The 16025-nt window shown below is 42.4% G+C and overlaps 1 protein-coding gene across 1 annotated transcript in view; it reads left to right on the forward strand.

The window, feature by feature from the left end:
• The window catches only part of Cog5 (component of oligomeric golgi complex 5), a 277239-nt gene that overhangs the window by 237026 nt on the left and 24188 nt on the right, over nucleotides 1–16025 (forward strand). The window contains exons 17-18 of the mRNA XM_005076235.4: nucleotides 9713–9816; nucleotides 12845–13082. Coding sequence (XP_005076292.1) covers nucleotides 9713–9816; nucleotides 12845–13082 — 342 coding nt within the window. The remainder of the gene's footprint in view (nucleotides 1–9712; nucleotides 9817–12844; nucleotides 13083–16025) is intronic.

Here is a 16025-nt window from a genome sequence, read left to right on the forward strand (position 1 = left end):
GCTGCCATAGCAGGAGACTTGATTTTAGTAAAAGTTGCTAAAATTATTGATTATCATATTGGAAGATTGGACCAGAATAACAAACCTGAAGGTTCTGCAATTCTTGGATGCCAGAAGGGGACAGAGGATCATCATTTCTGCCCTATATCTCTCATGAGAGCTAGCTAACATTTTTAATAAACACAGTCATTGCATCCTAACAAGCATGAGGATAAGTGGCATTTAATCACGTTGGCACAGTTATTCTGATCCATTTTTGGTGAGTTTGTCTCATTGCAGATAGTGACTATGTTGCTGGATTTATATATGGCAATGCCTCACATCTCTTTTATTGTGTGGGTTTGATGTTCTCTAAGAGAATATTCCAGATTGCTGAGGCTCTGATATTTTTATAATCGTAGCTATTTTAGGAAAGCCCTTTTAAAATGTATAACAGACTTCCTTAGTTTGTAGAGAGCATATGGAATGTAACATGATCTCCTTTTGTTTCCTTGGGTAATTATTTATCCGTGCCTATCTTTGATACCCTGGCAGTCCCCAAGGCTTTCTGTCACCCTTCTTCATTGTCCTCAGTGGAAGCCTAGCCCAGCTATGAAGGTTTCTGTTAGTTATTTAAACTAAAGAGAATTCCTGTTTGGTAATTATGTTGTTTTCCACACCCTCTTCTCTGGTTATGACATAAGTCAAATGCTGAATAGAACTGGGCTCCAATAACTGTTCCTGACCTAAAATAATTAATTTATTTTATTATTTTAATGTAGTAAGCACTATAAGGTTTGTAATATAGTGATACTACTTTACAGTTTTTCATAGATGAACTTTGCCAAATTAAACAAATTTTCATTCATTCCTAATTTACTGGGACCTTCAAATAATCAGTTGAATTGTTTAGGTAGTCTTAAACAATTGAATTAAAGTGAAGTTTTGTCCCTTTATTCTGTTAATAAAGTACATTACAGTAATTTACTCTAAATCTCATGCAGAACATGATGTATTACCCTTGTAATGTGCTCCAGGGTTTGGTTTGATTTTTGTTAAGTGCTTATTTCTCTATCCACAAAGGGTCTTGGTATATAATTTTCTTCATCACTACTTTATTCGTTTATCAACTTAATACTGGTGTCAGTAAATTTTTAAAAGGCTTTTACATTGCAGACCTTTTTCCTCCAATGGTAAATTTTATTACTGAATCCATCTGAGCTCTACTTTTCTTTGTAGGAAAGTTTATGGCTGCATTATCTGTTTAGTAGGTAAATGAGTTTTGAACTATGACTTCCCAGGTATTATTCTTTTCATCTAAGTCATCTAACTTGTCAGTTAGACTTTCCTGAGTCACTTGCTATCCTTTAATATTGTTAGACTCTTGGTGACAGCCTCTCTTTCAATTTTATATTGTTGATAGGTTTTCTTTTTTAATATTATCTGGTCATGGTTTTGTTGACTTTGTTGATATTTAAATTACCAAAAAAACCATGTGGTGCTGGTGGAACCCAGAAGAGGTTGTGAGATCCCCTAGAACTAGAGTAACAGACAGTTGTGAGTGGCCATGTGGGTGCTGGGAATCAAATTGAGGTCCTCTGGAAGAGCAGCCAGTGTTCTGAACCAGTGAGCTGTCTCCCCAGTGTCTCTACCTTAGTTTTAAAGGCAGACACTCTCCCTGAACCGAGAGTTCATCCATTGGCTGGACTGGCTGACCAATGAATCCCAGAGTACCTGCTGTACCAGGCCCCATTCCCATAGGAGCCTTTCATGGATACTAGAGATCCAAACTCAGGTCCTCACCCTGTGTGGCATGTATATGACCAAGGGACCCATCTTCCAAACCCTCAACTTACTGTCTTTGACTTGTTTCTCAGGGATTTGATTTGTTTTAGTTTTTTATTTTGTTTTGGTTTTGGTTTTAAGTCCTTGTATTAGTGGTGGTTAGACCCTGAAACAGCCAAAATACACATTTAAACTTGTACATCTTCTATTGAAGCACCACAGTTTCCATTACTTTTATCTTCATTCTGCTTCAAGTATTTTGAAATTTCATTTTGTGGTTTCTTCCTTCAGTCTATGAATTATTTAAAAGCTGTCTCTCTCTCTCTCTCTCTCTCTATATATATATATATATATATATATGTGTGTGTGTGTGTGTGTGTGTATGTGTGTATATATATATGTGTGTGTATATGCATATGTATATATATTTATTTTTTATTTCCAGGATTTTGATGTTGTCATATTTATTTTACTGACTTCTACTTTACCTGGTGTCAACAAACAAGTTTGCATGCTGCTTGTTCTTTGACATTTAATTACTCCTGTTTTCTACCGAGTATTTTACATGTCTCTGTGTGTTGTGTTTTGAATAGGTGCAGAAGTGGACTTAAATGTAGCTTTTCTAACTTGGAATATGTGTTATATAAATGAACTATGTGTGCATGATACTAATTTTAATCTCTGTGTAGCCTTGGCTCTCCTGAAACTTGCTCTGTAGACCATACTGTCCTTGAACTCACAGAGATCCACTTGCTTCTGCCTTCTAACTGCTGGGATTAAAAGCAAGTGCCACCCACCACTACCTGGCTAAAAATGTTTTAATGAGAAATATTTTTACATTTAGCTATACTGTGCATTTGTTCTTGAAGACTTCAGTTTCCTTGTATACCAATTTGTACTTTATCACTTTTTTATTTAATGGTGGAGGAGAAGGTTTATTGTAGTTGAGAGAGAAACAGCCAGAGGCAGCGGAAGAGTCCAGAGTGGACATGACCACCAGACTGAGCCGGGCCATGGGAGGGGAAGAGGAGGCCAGGAGGCAAAGAATTCAGGAGAACAAAATGGACTATGTACCAAAATGGCGGGTTATATAGGGGTCGGAGACGCTGGGGGAAGTGAAGGCGCAGACCAGTACCTGGGCTGGAGAAGTTTGGGGCAGGAGAAGGGTGTGTCAGCCAGGAGGACACTCTACATGTCCACACTGAGGAATGCTAAGAGAGCCTGGTAGTCAGCTTCAGCATCGGTGTACTTATAGACACTGCAGTCAGCATCGATGTACTTATAGACACTGCAGTCAGCATCGGTGTACTTATAGACACTGCAGTCAGCATCGGTGTACTTATAGACACTGCAGTCAGCATCGGTGTACTTATAGACACTGCAGTTAGCCTCGGTGTACTTATAGACACTGCAGTCAGCATCGGTGTACTTATAGACACTGCAGTCAGCATCGGTGTACTTATAGACACTGCAGTCAGCATCGGTGTACTTATAGACACTGCAGTCAGCATCGGTGTACTTATAGACACTGCATTCAGCATCGGTGTACTTATAGACACTGCATTCAGCATCGGTGTACTTATAGACACTGCAGTCAGCATCGGTGTACTTATAGACACTGCAGTCAGCATCGGTGTACTTATAGACACTGCATTCAGCATCGGTGTACTTATAGACACTGCAGTCAGCATCGGTGTACTTATAGACACTGCAGTCAGCATCGGTGTACTTATAGACACTGCAGTCAGCATCGGTGTACTTATAGACACTGCATTTAGCATCGGTGTACTTATAGACACTGCAGTCAGCATCGGTGTACTTATAGACACTGCAGTCAGCATCGGTATACTTATAGACACTGCATTCAGCATCGGTGTACTTATAGACACTGCAGTCAGCATCGGTGTACTTATAGACACTGCAGTCAGCATCGGTGTACTTATAGACACTGCAGTCAGCATCGGTGTACTTATAGACACTGCATTCAGCATCGGTGTACTTATAGACACTGCAGTCAGCATCGGTGTACTTATAGACACTGCATTCAGCATCGGTGTACTTATAGACACTGCAGTTAGCCCTTGGTCCTTGGCTGAACACCTAACATTCACTCTTTTTTGTTGTTGGTTAGAGGATGATATAATCGCTTTTATAGCCACGTCTGGCTTCAGCTGGGGTGTCTTTGTCCAGCTGGAATGACAATCGAAGGCTAGACTGGGGACATGTTCCACTGCTTGCTGCCCAGGCTCTGCAGGGCCACAGGGGGCTCCACCAGAACCCTCTAGGGAGCAGAGTGGGAAGGAATACCTGAGGCCCTGCTGGCAGCCTGGGAGCAGTCTGCAGTTGACTTGAAACCTGTTGGGACACAGGTATGACTCTTAGAGCAACAAACTTCCTCTTTCTTTCCCCCAGAGTACCTTTATTGTAGTTTCAGTCTTGAAGAATGTTTCTTCTAAAATTAGGGCTTTGTTTTCTGTTAGCTCCTTAAATACACTGTTATTTACCCGTCCTGCCTGATATCCAGTGAGATGTCACCAGCCTTTGCCAGAGGTTCCCACACTCATGATACCTTCCTCCTCCCTCAGCATGCACCGTTTTCAAGCTTTTCTCTGTATCTTTGATTTTCAGTGGTTTGGCTTTGATATAGCTACTCAGATTTCTCTTCATAATTACTCTATTTGGGATGACTGTTTTTTCCAAATCTATACATTTATGCTTTTAATGATTTGGGGGAATGTGGGCTTCTTTTCTCCTCTAAACAGATGTATGTCTCCTCCTCTGTCTTCTTATGGGACTCTAGTTACCAGCATAGACCTTCTACACCTGCTTCAGAAGTCTAGTCATTTGCTAGTTTTCTTTTTCTCTTCTCCAGATGGATTCTGTTGAATTCATCATTGATCATTGACTTTCGCCTGTTTTGTAGATCTTTTCTATTAAAGCTGTCAAGTCCATTTTAAAGTTCAGATAATACAATTTTTTGTTTAAAATTTTTATTTAGTTTTTATAGCTTTACTACCTACCGAAAATATCATCATCATTATTGTTATTATTTTTTGTTTTACTTTACAGAGGATATTTCCTCATAATTTTGGAATCTGGGTCATTTCAGGTCATGTGTTTTCTTGAGGCTTCATAAAATTTCCTAGGTTGCTGTGTGGTACTTTACTCTTTTAGCTTTGGGGACTCTTTGGGGGCCCACCATGAGGCTCCCACATGAATCACACACGGGATGCTTATTTTTACTTATGAATGCCCAGCGTTAGCTTGAGTTGTTTTTTGCCAGCTTTTCTTAAATTATCACATCTATCTTTGGCCTTGGGGCTTTTATTTTTTTCTATTTCTACAGACCTTTCCTCTCGTCCTTTTCCATGTCTGACTGCGTAGCTGAGTGGCTAGCCCCTAAAGTCCTCCTCCTCCCTGTGTCTTCCCCGATCCTCAGATCCTCTTCTCCCAGGTTCCTCTCATATTCATCCTCTCTGCCAGCCAGCCCCACCTCTCTCTGTCCTGCCTCTCCTGCCTCACTCTGCCGCTCAGCTCTTCATTAGCCCATCAGGTGTGTTAGACAGGCACAGCGTCACAGAGTTAGACAAACGCAGCATAAACAAAAGTAACACACCGTAAAATAATATTCCCTAACAGGTTTTTCTATTTATATTAATTTTGAATATATCCTGGCCCTTGTGAGTACTGTATTGTGTAAACTTGTAATTTTAAAATATTTCTTATAGGGGTATTGCTGATTTTGCCTTAATATGAAATTAATGTGGTCATATTCACTGCCATGCCCACATTTATTCACTTATTTTCCTGTTAACAGATGATCTCATGTAGCCCAGGCTGGCTTTGCGTTTTCTGTGTATCTAAGATAGCCTGCAGCTGCTAGTCCTTTTGCTGTCATCTCCCAGGGCCTGAGATTATACTTAATAGTTCACTTCTTAAAATAGTATTGGCAAGACAGATTTAGTTTATTCTGCATGAATGGGGCTTATGAGTCAGATGTAGACTAGTGCTGGATCTAAATGTGCGATTAGACACTCTCCACCTCCCAGTTTTCTCCCTCATAATACCCTTCTCACACCCTAGGAGTCTAGCTTGATCCAAATTTCATCACTCTTTCCATTGTAATATTGTACAGTTCCTATCACTTAGCCCTCAGGAAGTGTAGACAGTATCTAAGGCCATCTTCAGTTACATAGGGAGTTCAAGGCCAGTCTGGACTACAGGAGACTGTCTCCAAACAACATTATTATAGTTTGTATCCCAGAAACCCTCTTCCCTGTCAGAAGCACAGACAACATGGAAAATCAAAGCATGGCAATCAGTGTGTCAAGTACACTGACCCAGTGCTCTTTCTGATGTAATATACTTCAAGTCAAAATGAGGAGAGGTGAAGGAGGCCACAGCACATCAATAAAAAGACACTCCCTGCAAAGATACAACACTTGTAAACACATGTGCACCAACACTTGGGACTTCTGGCTTCATAGCAAATACTTAGGGACATAAAATTCAAATAATTGGTCCTGAAACAATAATCTTTCATCAATAGATAGATCATCTAGAAAAAAGTCAACAAAGAAGCAGTGGTATTGATGAAATGCAAAGCATCATTAGAGAACTCTGAAAATCCAAAATGAAGAATAATCTAGAAGAAATTAATAATTTGTAGATGCATATAACTTACTGAAATTAAGTAAAAAGAATATAAACTACTTTAAAAAGTCCATAACAATCAGCAATATTGACGCTGTCATAGTCTCCCAACAAAGCAACTTGAAGACCTGCAGATTCCCACTGAATTGCATCAGACCTGTGAAGATCTGACACCACTGTCCCTCTAACTTTCCCTAAACTAGAAACTGAATGGACACTTCCAAGTTCATTCTGAGAAGAAATGAACTGAGTAGACAGTTCTCAAAAGAAGAGCTAAAATGTAGCCAGAAGTTGTCCTCTGCAAGGAATGAGTAAGGATGAGATAAGAAGGTGTGTGTGAAATGACTAAAATTCAGTGTATGTATAAATGAAACTGTCAAAGAGCTAAAAGGCTATAAAAACCAATGAATATATGAAAAACGTTAAGCATCCTTAGCCACCGGAAAATGCAAACTAAACCTACATTATATTATATCCCAATCAAATGGTCATCATCAAGAGTAGGAATGACAGCTAGTGCTAACACCGACTTGAGAAAAGATGAACCATCATTCACTTACGTGTATGAATATAAACTGTTTTTTTGTTTGTTTTTTTCGAGACAGGGTTTCTCTGTATTGTCTTGACGGCTGTCCTGGAACTCGCTTTGTAGACCAGGCTGGCCTCGATCTCACAGAGATCCACCTGCCTCTGCCTCCCGAGTGCTGGGATTAAAGGCATGTGCCACCAACGCCTGGCTGGTGAATATAAACTGTGATAACCATATGTGGAAATTGATGCGCAGGTTCCTAAGAAAACTGAAACTGCCATACAACTCAGCAATAGAACGTCCTCGCATAGCAAAAGAATGAGGTGTAGTGAACCCACATTCATGCCTGCACTATTAACCCTCACCAAGATGTGGGACCAGCCTCAGTGCTCATTTACAGACAAAAGGAGGAAGGAAATGTGTCTTTATTCAGACACAAAGAGGAACGACTGGACATTTTCCAGAAAACAGATGCTGGCCCAGACAACAAACATCATTGTTTATCAGCTGATAACCCTAAGTGGTTGCTTTTGGCCTTTATGATAGATTTTAGGAAGTGACTTTCAACTTCTATATTTCCTCCTCTTTCAGCAAATGACACATGTGCGTTACTTGGGTCAGGGATGTGGAAGAGTATGTAACTTAAGACTGCAGCTATGCATCAGCTTAGGTTGTAAAAGCTGGTAAGTGGGAAATCCAAGGCAGGTGAGGTTGTCACACTGTTGTCTTAAAGGCAGGTTAAGTACCTGGCTGACTATGGAGTTGGAGAGCACTCTCAAGGGACTTCAAGGTGTATTCTTAACTCTGGCTCTGGCTGTGAGGTCCAGCAAAACTTTCAGTCTCTTTGTATCTCCTGCGTTCTCCACTACACACTCTTGTTTTGCATTAGATGTTCCTTCCTACAGCGAGTAAGAAACACCGACTGTTACCGCGAGTAAGAAACACCCTGTTACCAGTGGCCTTTACTTTTCTGTTCTGTACTCTAAGGTCACTTGGTTTTCTGTTCCCAGTAGACAGCCAAGTTCACAGGGTGCCTCTTCACCCTGGCTGTGCAGTCTTGTGAACTTGCCTGAGTTTCTCTATGCATGCATCATTTCACATAATAACTTATTTGTAAATAAAATCACCTGTCTGATAAAGTTCCCCCCTTCTATCCCCTCCAAGAGCACATGTTCTTTTGTTCTCTAAATGGCACTTGGCATCAGTCCTGCAGTAAGTAATGTCTGGGCTCACTGACTGTCTTGGTTTTTCTCCTGTCTCAAAAGCTGGTGACTACCAAATCTAACCAGAACATCCCAGGAAGTACACATTTAAATACCTCTTACCTACCCAATAGCCCAGCTAGTTTTCACATTGGCATTTCTAATTTTTAACTCAAACTGAACTTGTCTTTTTTCTTTATTTCCCCAAGTCAACTTCTGCTGCTTTTATATGTAATGATCTATCAGTAGTGTCACTAAAAATTAAAGAAAAAACATGTATCCTTAAGTCTCTTCACACTTCATAAATCTAGCTACCAGGCCCTACTGAACTTTGTCCTTGCTGGGTCCAGTTGGTTCTTTTGCCATCAGTGTCTCCTGCAGCCTGGCTATTGTTTTCCCGCCTCCAGTCTAACCCCTGAGGCTACTGTCTAACGTGATTGCTTTCTGAATTGACTATGTTTTCCTCTGGGCTGCATCCCTTCCTGATCCCCCAGAGCACACTACAGCCCTCACAGTCAGGCCTGTGGCACCAGGGAGATGAGCGTTTGACACGTGTTCCCACTCCCGTCCTTCTCTCTGTTTCTCTCCTGCTTGTCAGAGATTCAATTCAATGGAAACACTTTTATTTTGTGTATCTTTTCAGCATGGCATGGAAGACCCCATGTGATCCCACTGTACTCTGCTGGAATGTTTAAGTTACTGTTTCATCTGTGTCATTAGACCTGTGTGCATAGTATGCTTATTATCTTGACAGATTAAGGCCTGCAGATGACATGTAGAAACTTAAATGAGTAATTGTCTGCCTTACTTTTTTCTTATTGACTTCAATTATTATGAGCCGTGGTCACATGGAAACATGGGTAGTGTACTTAAAGTTTTTTATTTGGGGTTATACACCAAAACCAAAACCCCTTAACTAAGCCCTAAGCTCTTGCACAGATTAACTGGTGTTGTACAACACTTTTCCCCCTGAGCAGCATGGATGTTCTGGCTTGTAGATCTCTGGTGTGTGGTCCAACCTGTAGGATGCTGAGCAGCATCCTGTCCTCTGCTGCTAGATACTGATGAAACGTTTCTCCCCGGCTCTTGGTCGTCTTGCCCTGCCAGGTTCTCCCAGGAGTACAGCTACTGTTGGTAGAGAATCTCTGCCACAGCAGTCTCCACAGACACCTGCCTTGTGAACTGCCCAACTGTCCCACCCTGCAGGAGTCTCCTCTGTTCACCCTGGTGATGTTCTCATTTTTAAGGACTTGCTTGTCCCACCTTTTTGAGAAAGAAAAACAATTGTGTTGGTTTGCTCGTCATTTTGTCTGCTCCCTGACGTGGCTTACTTTCTCCGCGGGCTCATTTAACCATAAACCCTTTTGAAAGGGTGAGATCAGTGCTACTATATTCTACATATTTTAAGCTCTACAAGTCATAGCTGAAAGTGGTTGGGGGGGAGCAGACCTCCGTTAGTTAAACTATGTGTAGTCTGACTCTGATAGAATATGAGAACTGTTAGTCAAAAATGTCTTGTGTTGGCTTCTCTGATTTTGTTTCTCTTTCCCTTTCTCTTCATCAGACAATTCACTCTCTCATGGGGAGTGCCATGCAGCCCTTACTGACTTCAGTGGCAGATGCGATCGAGGCCATAATCATCACCATGCATCAGGAAGATTTTTCTGGGTAAACATCTCAGAACTGTTACTTGATTTTCCATTCCCTACCCCTTCTACTAGCCACATTCCTTGCCAGCCAGGCTTTACTCTTGTTTTATTCTATTTATTTGTTGGTTGATTGGTTGGTTTTTTGAGACAGGGTTTCTCTGTGTAGCCTTGGAGTCTCTCCTGACATTTGCTGTGTAGATCAGGCTGGCCTGGAACTCACAGAGATCCGCCTGCCTCTGCCTCACAAATGCTGGGATCAAAGGCGTGCGCCGCCACCGCCCGGCTAGGCTTTCTTCTTGTGGTGGTGTTACCTCCTTGCCTCCTCCTCCTCTTTGTGCACGTCCTTACCACCCTCTCTCTGCCCTGGCTCCCGTCGTCTGTCCTCTTGCCGGGACTCTGTGATGCTTGCTTCAGGGTAGACGTAGCTCCTCTCCTGTTCTCCTCCCTTCTCACAGCTGTCCTCTTCTTTTCCTGTGCGACCCCGGCACAGCTGGGACAGTCCTCTGGAGGACTGAGATGAAGCCTTCCCTGGCTTTGGGAGCCGGCTCTCGCTCTCCCCGCCCTCTGAGTGCTAAGGAGAGCCTGTCTAATCGGTGTTTGTACAGGCAAAGGGAGCAGCCACAGAAGCACTCTGGCTCTTTGCGGGAATGGCTGAGTCCCTCTAAGGAAGTGGTTCTTAGCCTGTGGGTCACAGCCTTTTGGGGGGGTGTGTGTCAAACAACCCTTTCACGGGTGGCGCAAGGCCTTCAGAAAACAGAGATACTTACGTTACAGTTCATAACAGTAGCAACAAAAGTAATTATGGTTGGGGATCACTGCAATGATGGGAGCTGTAATAAGGGTGGCAGCACTGGGAAGGTTGAGAACCACTGCTCCAGTGAAGACAGAGCTGGCGCTGTGAAGACACACCCACCACTGTTGCTGTGAAGACAGAGCTGGCGCCGTGAAGACACACCCACCACTGTTGCTGTGAAGACAGAGCTGGCGCCGTGAAGACACACCCACCACTGTTGCTGTGAAGACAGAGCTGGCGCCGTGAAGACACACTGTTGCTGTGAAGGCTGCAGTACCTGCACCTGCCTGAGAACCTGCTGTTCGAGCTTTAGAGTAATTGGGAGACGTGATCTCCAATAGCCAAGTATATTTGTTTTCTAGTACATTTAAGTCAAGCTTTTAGCCCTCAGTGAGGTTTGGTACTGAAGTGTAGCTTCACTTACACTCACACAGCTGCTGGGACGTGTTCAGTGTGCCCCTTCCTGTCAGCACAGTCCCTCAGGAACAGGAAGATTTGTGATGCCTTGGATAAAGTATGAAAAGATCTGAGAGGCCAAGTGGATTGGCCTTCACCTGAGACTTATCTCAGCTTTAAGAGCATACATAAACTGAAAACAAAGGAATGGAAAGATTTTCTATGCATGGAATTGAGAAACAAGAACAGGAATGGTGGAGTTAATCAAAATGGGTTTTAAGTCAAAAATTGTAAAATTCAACTCAAAGATCATTATAAAATGATGAAAGGGGCCGATTCATTAACTGGATATAATATTATATATAACATATATGCATATTATCAGAGCACATAAATATAAACAGATATTTAAAGAATGTTATTGCCACAACACAGATGAACCTGGAAGGCATAATATATAAAAATAAGCCAGACACAGAAACCAAATACTTCATGTTCTCTTTTATATGTAGAACCTGAAATGATAAAATTAGACTATAGAATAGTGGTTACAAGGGCTTGAAAGTTAGGGTAATGCATTGATATTGGCCAAATGGTATAAAGCTATAACTAGATAGGAGGAATAAAAAGAGCTTACTGTACCTGGCATGCTCATTTTTTATCTCTTCACATTGTATGCATATGTTAACTATGTGTCACTATATGGAACAAGTATGTGTTTACTGTTCATCCAGTAAATGAACAGACAGATGAAAATACTTTCTTTTCTGCAACTTAGCCCTTTATACTGGTGCCTGGATAAAAACAAGCCGTCTCTGACCTCTGCTCAGACAGCACCCCGCCTGTCATGGCTCAGAGCCTGGGCACACTGTCCCGAATCCCTGGTGGTGACCTTGCTGCTATTGGGAAAGTCTTTTTTATGTGTTACATCTTGCATGCTTTCCTGGTGGAATGAAAGCTACTTTCCCTGTTCCAGAAGTGGAAGGCCTCTGTTTACAACCACTGTTGTTACTTGAAGGTCATCAAGATCACTTTGCTCTCTTTCTCAAGGAACTTTAGTCATGTCTGTTGTTCATCTCTAGACCATCGCCATTTCCTCTGCATCAGTCTCAGAATCTGGAAACATTTCCCTTGCTTTTTGGAAAAGATTCAGCATTATGTAGCCAATGATCTCATCTATTAGCTAGGATCAGGTGATTTCTAATTTTGGCCTAACTCCTCCCTATAAATATTTCATATTCTTTGAATATTTTCTTTAAAGGGCAATTGTAAACATTTATAAGTTATAAATAGTATGTCATGGAACACAGCTGGTATCATCTGCTGTTCCAAATTAAAGCCTTTCCGAATCTCCTCATCTGGAGGGAAAAATGTCATGCTGCGTATTGTTACACAACAGTCCCTCTGTCACAGCGCTGCCATGGGACTGGTGTGATCAGCTACCGGGAGCAAACATTGTCACCAAGCACTTTCTGCCCTTGCAAAACGTAAAATGTCATTTCAGAATCTGTTATTGCCTTAGTCACTGACCAGGGAAAACATGGGAGTGGGTGGAGAGAGGGGAGCTGTGTCAAACCCTGAAAGGCCAGAGTATGGTTCATCTAAAACAGATAGCTGTCTTTGATTCTTAATAATCTTTTAAGTAAATGCGTGCTGAAACTCCTTCAGTAATCCTCATTCTAAACACTAAGAATATAATTTAGGCATTGTTTTATGTTCTTTAGCACTTAGCAAAAAAAAAAATGGTGTCTTTATACCACTAATGGGAAAAATTGCACAGGATTGAAATAGTAGCCAGGAGTGAAAATGATTGTAGCTTTATGCATTGATGATGAAAATGCCTTTCTTTCTTTTGTAGGTCATTATCCAGCTCAGGAAAGCCTGATGTTCCTTGTTCTCTGTACATGAGAGAGCTGCAAGGCTTCATTGCCAGAGTTATGAATGACTACTTTAAGCACTTTGAATGTTTGGATTTTGTCTTTGACAATACTGAAGCTATTGCCCGAAGAGCCATTGAACTCTTTATCCGAAATGCCAGTCTTGTACGACCTCTTGGGGAAGGTGGGAAAATGCGACTTGCTACTGATTTTGCACAGGTAAATTGATGTGTTGCTCTAGGGGGCTGATGTGTGAACTTCACTGTAAAGAAGACCTAAGCTGTCAGTCTCTAACTGTGCAGCAAAAGAGAAAAGAAAGCCCATTTGAAGCCAATTGGACGAGTTTTAAAATATTTTATTGGATTTTATTTTTGTTCCTTCTTTTTAACAAAATTATCATCCCTCATCTTTGGCCCTTCAAGATTAAGGCAGAGTATCTTATGCCATGATAAAGCAACAGTTCACACTCTTGCTGTTCTATCATACAGTAAAGACATAATAATAATCGAGTGACTTTGCTTGGAAATGATATAGCAATGAGATGACTTTTCAAACAGCCAGAAGGGGCCGCATGTTGCCCTAAGAGAAAGAACTCCAGCCCATCAGTGGTCACAGAGAGCATCTGTGTCTTCTCGGTGAGATGGGCAGGCTGCCTGGCAGATAGTCTGATTATTTAGACTCTCCACTAAGTACAGTACCTGTTTCCCCTGTAGCTAGCCTGAAAATCACTCAAACTATCTGATTTCTCCCTCTTTACCTTTCAGTAATCATAGACAAAGAGAAAACACCCTAAGCATCCAGTTTCCTGAGAAGATTCAGAAACAGTTGATTCTCTTGTAAATATCTAGGGTGAATCCATTTCTTTAAACCTTTTGAAGCTGTTAGCTTTACTGCTATAGTTGTTCAGTTGGAGTCTTCATGTTAATCTGCCAGATCCTCCTTGCTTATATGGCTAAAGGCTAATACCAGTGTGTGTCGGGGAGAGACCCGGCCAGGGTTCTTCTGGCCGATGGCTGCTCCCACATCCTACCACACTTAGAACACAAACAGCCAGCCCAAACCTGGTTTTCAGAAACCATCCTCTTTGCTTGTAATGGCCCAACAGTTAGTCATTTTCATTCCCAAAATGGTGTCTGTGAAACTAAGCCACACAGGAAGAGCCTTCCTTTGGGAAAGGTACCTTTAGTAGCCAGATGTGAGAACAGAAATAATTAATGCTCCTATTTTATTGCCTTCGTTGTGTCTGTGAATAATGACTATGGAAACAGTTGTGTCCATGTGTCCCACACCTGTCGTGTGCCTTAAAACTATTGTAAGCTGTTCTCTACAAGTCTCTCCCTGTCCCCTCCTGGGTTTTGTTTTTCTCTGTCTTCGGCCCTCTGCCAGGCCCCTCCCCCAGCAGCTCATTTGCATTCTTCTCCAGCTGGCCTGAGTCACTTTCCTGGAGGCAGCACTTCAAGTCCAATTAGAGTGGCAGCTGAGCAGGAGATGGCCAGAAGGAGAGTGCTGTAGGAGAGCTTGCTGTGGGGTTCATTTGAATGATGTGTTCTCTTGAAAGATGGCAAGTGCTGTCCTGTACAGCCCCCTTCTGCAGCTAGCCTCCAGTGCACAGCCTCCAGTGTTGGGGTGAGCGTCCCCTTCCCAGAGCCACAGCAGGAGCTCAGAGCTGTGTTTGCACTCCTGTTCTCCTTAGGACAGACACACTACTTTCTGAAACCATCCCTCCCTCAGCATCAGTGGAGCTCTTTGGTGCCTATCAGTGCACAGTGTTCCGTGCTGAGTGTGCTCCAGCGCGGTGCTGGTCTTAGGTGCTGAGCTCAGCCCCTGCCACCCAGTGTCCTTTTGCTTCTGCACCCTGTGCTCCAGTTTTAGAAGATCCCACCATCCCCTTAGCTTGGCTCAGATCTTAGCCACAGGTGCAGGAAGATACTATTTGTAACCAAAAGTGTTAGCAAACAGTTCCCAGGTCATGCTCGCTACTCCATTTTTGGTTTGGTTTTGTTTTAATTAAAATTTGAATTGGGGCTTTGATTTCACTGGGTTTTGTTTCTTGCCCCAACTGCAGTTCTGTGTGTAACTTCAGCTTCCAGAGTCCTGTCCGGTTGCAAGTGTTTTGGCTGGCTTAGTCAAAATACTAGCATGACATTTCTCTGAAATTTGTATGCCTAAAAGACATCAGCTGGGGACTATAGTCTTTTACCTAGCTCGTTATTGAAGGTCTATCAATTTGTAATCACAATTAAACAAGGTCACTGATATTACTGAAATCCAGAGCACACAATTCTCTGTGGGTTTGAAAAGGGTTCTTGGGATGAAAGTCCCTGCCTTACAAGAGTTCAAGAAAGGACCAGTAGAAAGAATTTGGGAAGATTTTGACATAGCTTGTAGAAAGAAGGCACAGTGAAGCATGTTAAGGGCTCTCTAAGCAGCCCTTACTAACCTGGCTCCTCAGGAGCGCCTGTGCCCAGAGAAGGCGGTTGCAGGCTACCATCTGGAGGGCGCATGGCGAGGGGAGTGCCCTGCGAACAGCCCAGTGAAGAAGTAGGTCATGAGCATGAGGTGGCTTCCTACAGGTAATTAATTTCCCGCTGTGACCACACGGCCTCCATGTCTACACTAATCACACGGCAGTTCACAAAGCCCACGGGCCCTGCTCCCACCCGCGGCTGACACGCTTGTGAAGCCTGCTGCAGCCCATCTCCCCTCCACCCCACTTGTCTCTTGTGTTCCTCTGAGGGAAGCACAGCTACTGATGTCAGAGTTAAACCCTGAGGTGCTACTTCTAGCAACTTCCATTCGTGTGTTTTCTGGTGCCCTCTGAGTGTACATTTTTATCTTTCCCACATTGTCCAAATAATGCAAAGTTAGAAAAGAAAGCAATTTTCTCATTTTGGCTCTGATTCCTCTTGCCTTTTCTTATCTTGAACATTGTCAGGGCAAGAATGCCCCTGAAACATGTAGATGAGCCCTGTGGTAGCCAGTGTCTGTCCCTGAGTGGCCATCTGGAGCTCTGCAGACTCCTCTAACAGAACACTGGCTCTTTAAACATGAGCTTCATTGTTTAAAGGGAAATGAGTTTTCACCTTTCAGTCTCCTAGGGGTCCTTTTTAGATTAAAAATTCATCTTGAACATTTAACCTTTTGAAATCACCCTGTGGCATG

The sequence above is a fragment of the Mesocricetus auratus genome, unplaced genomic scaffold (assembly GCF_017639785.1).
Source record: "Mesocricetus auratus isolate SY011 unplaced genomic scaffold, BCM_Maur_2.0 Super-Scaffold_15014, whole genome shotgun sequence".
In the NCBI taxonomy this organism is placed as follows: Eukaryota; Metazoa; Chordata; class Mammalia; order Rodentia; family Cricetidae; genus Mesocricetus; species Mesocricetus auratus.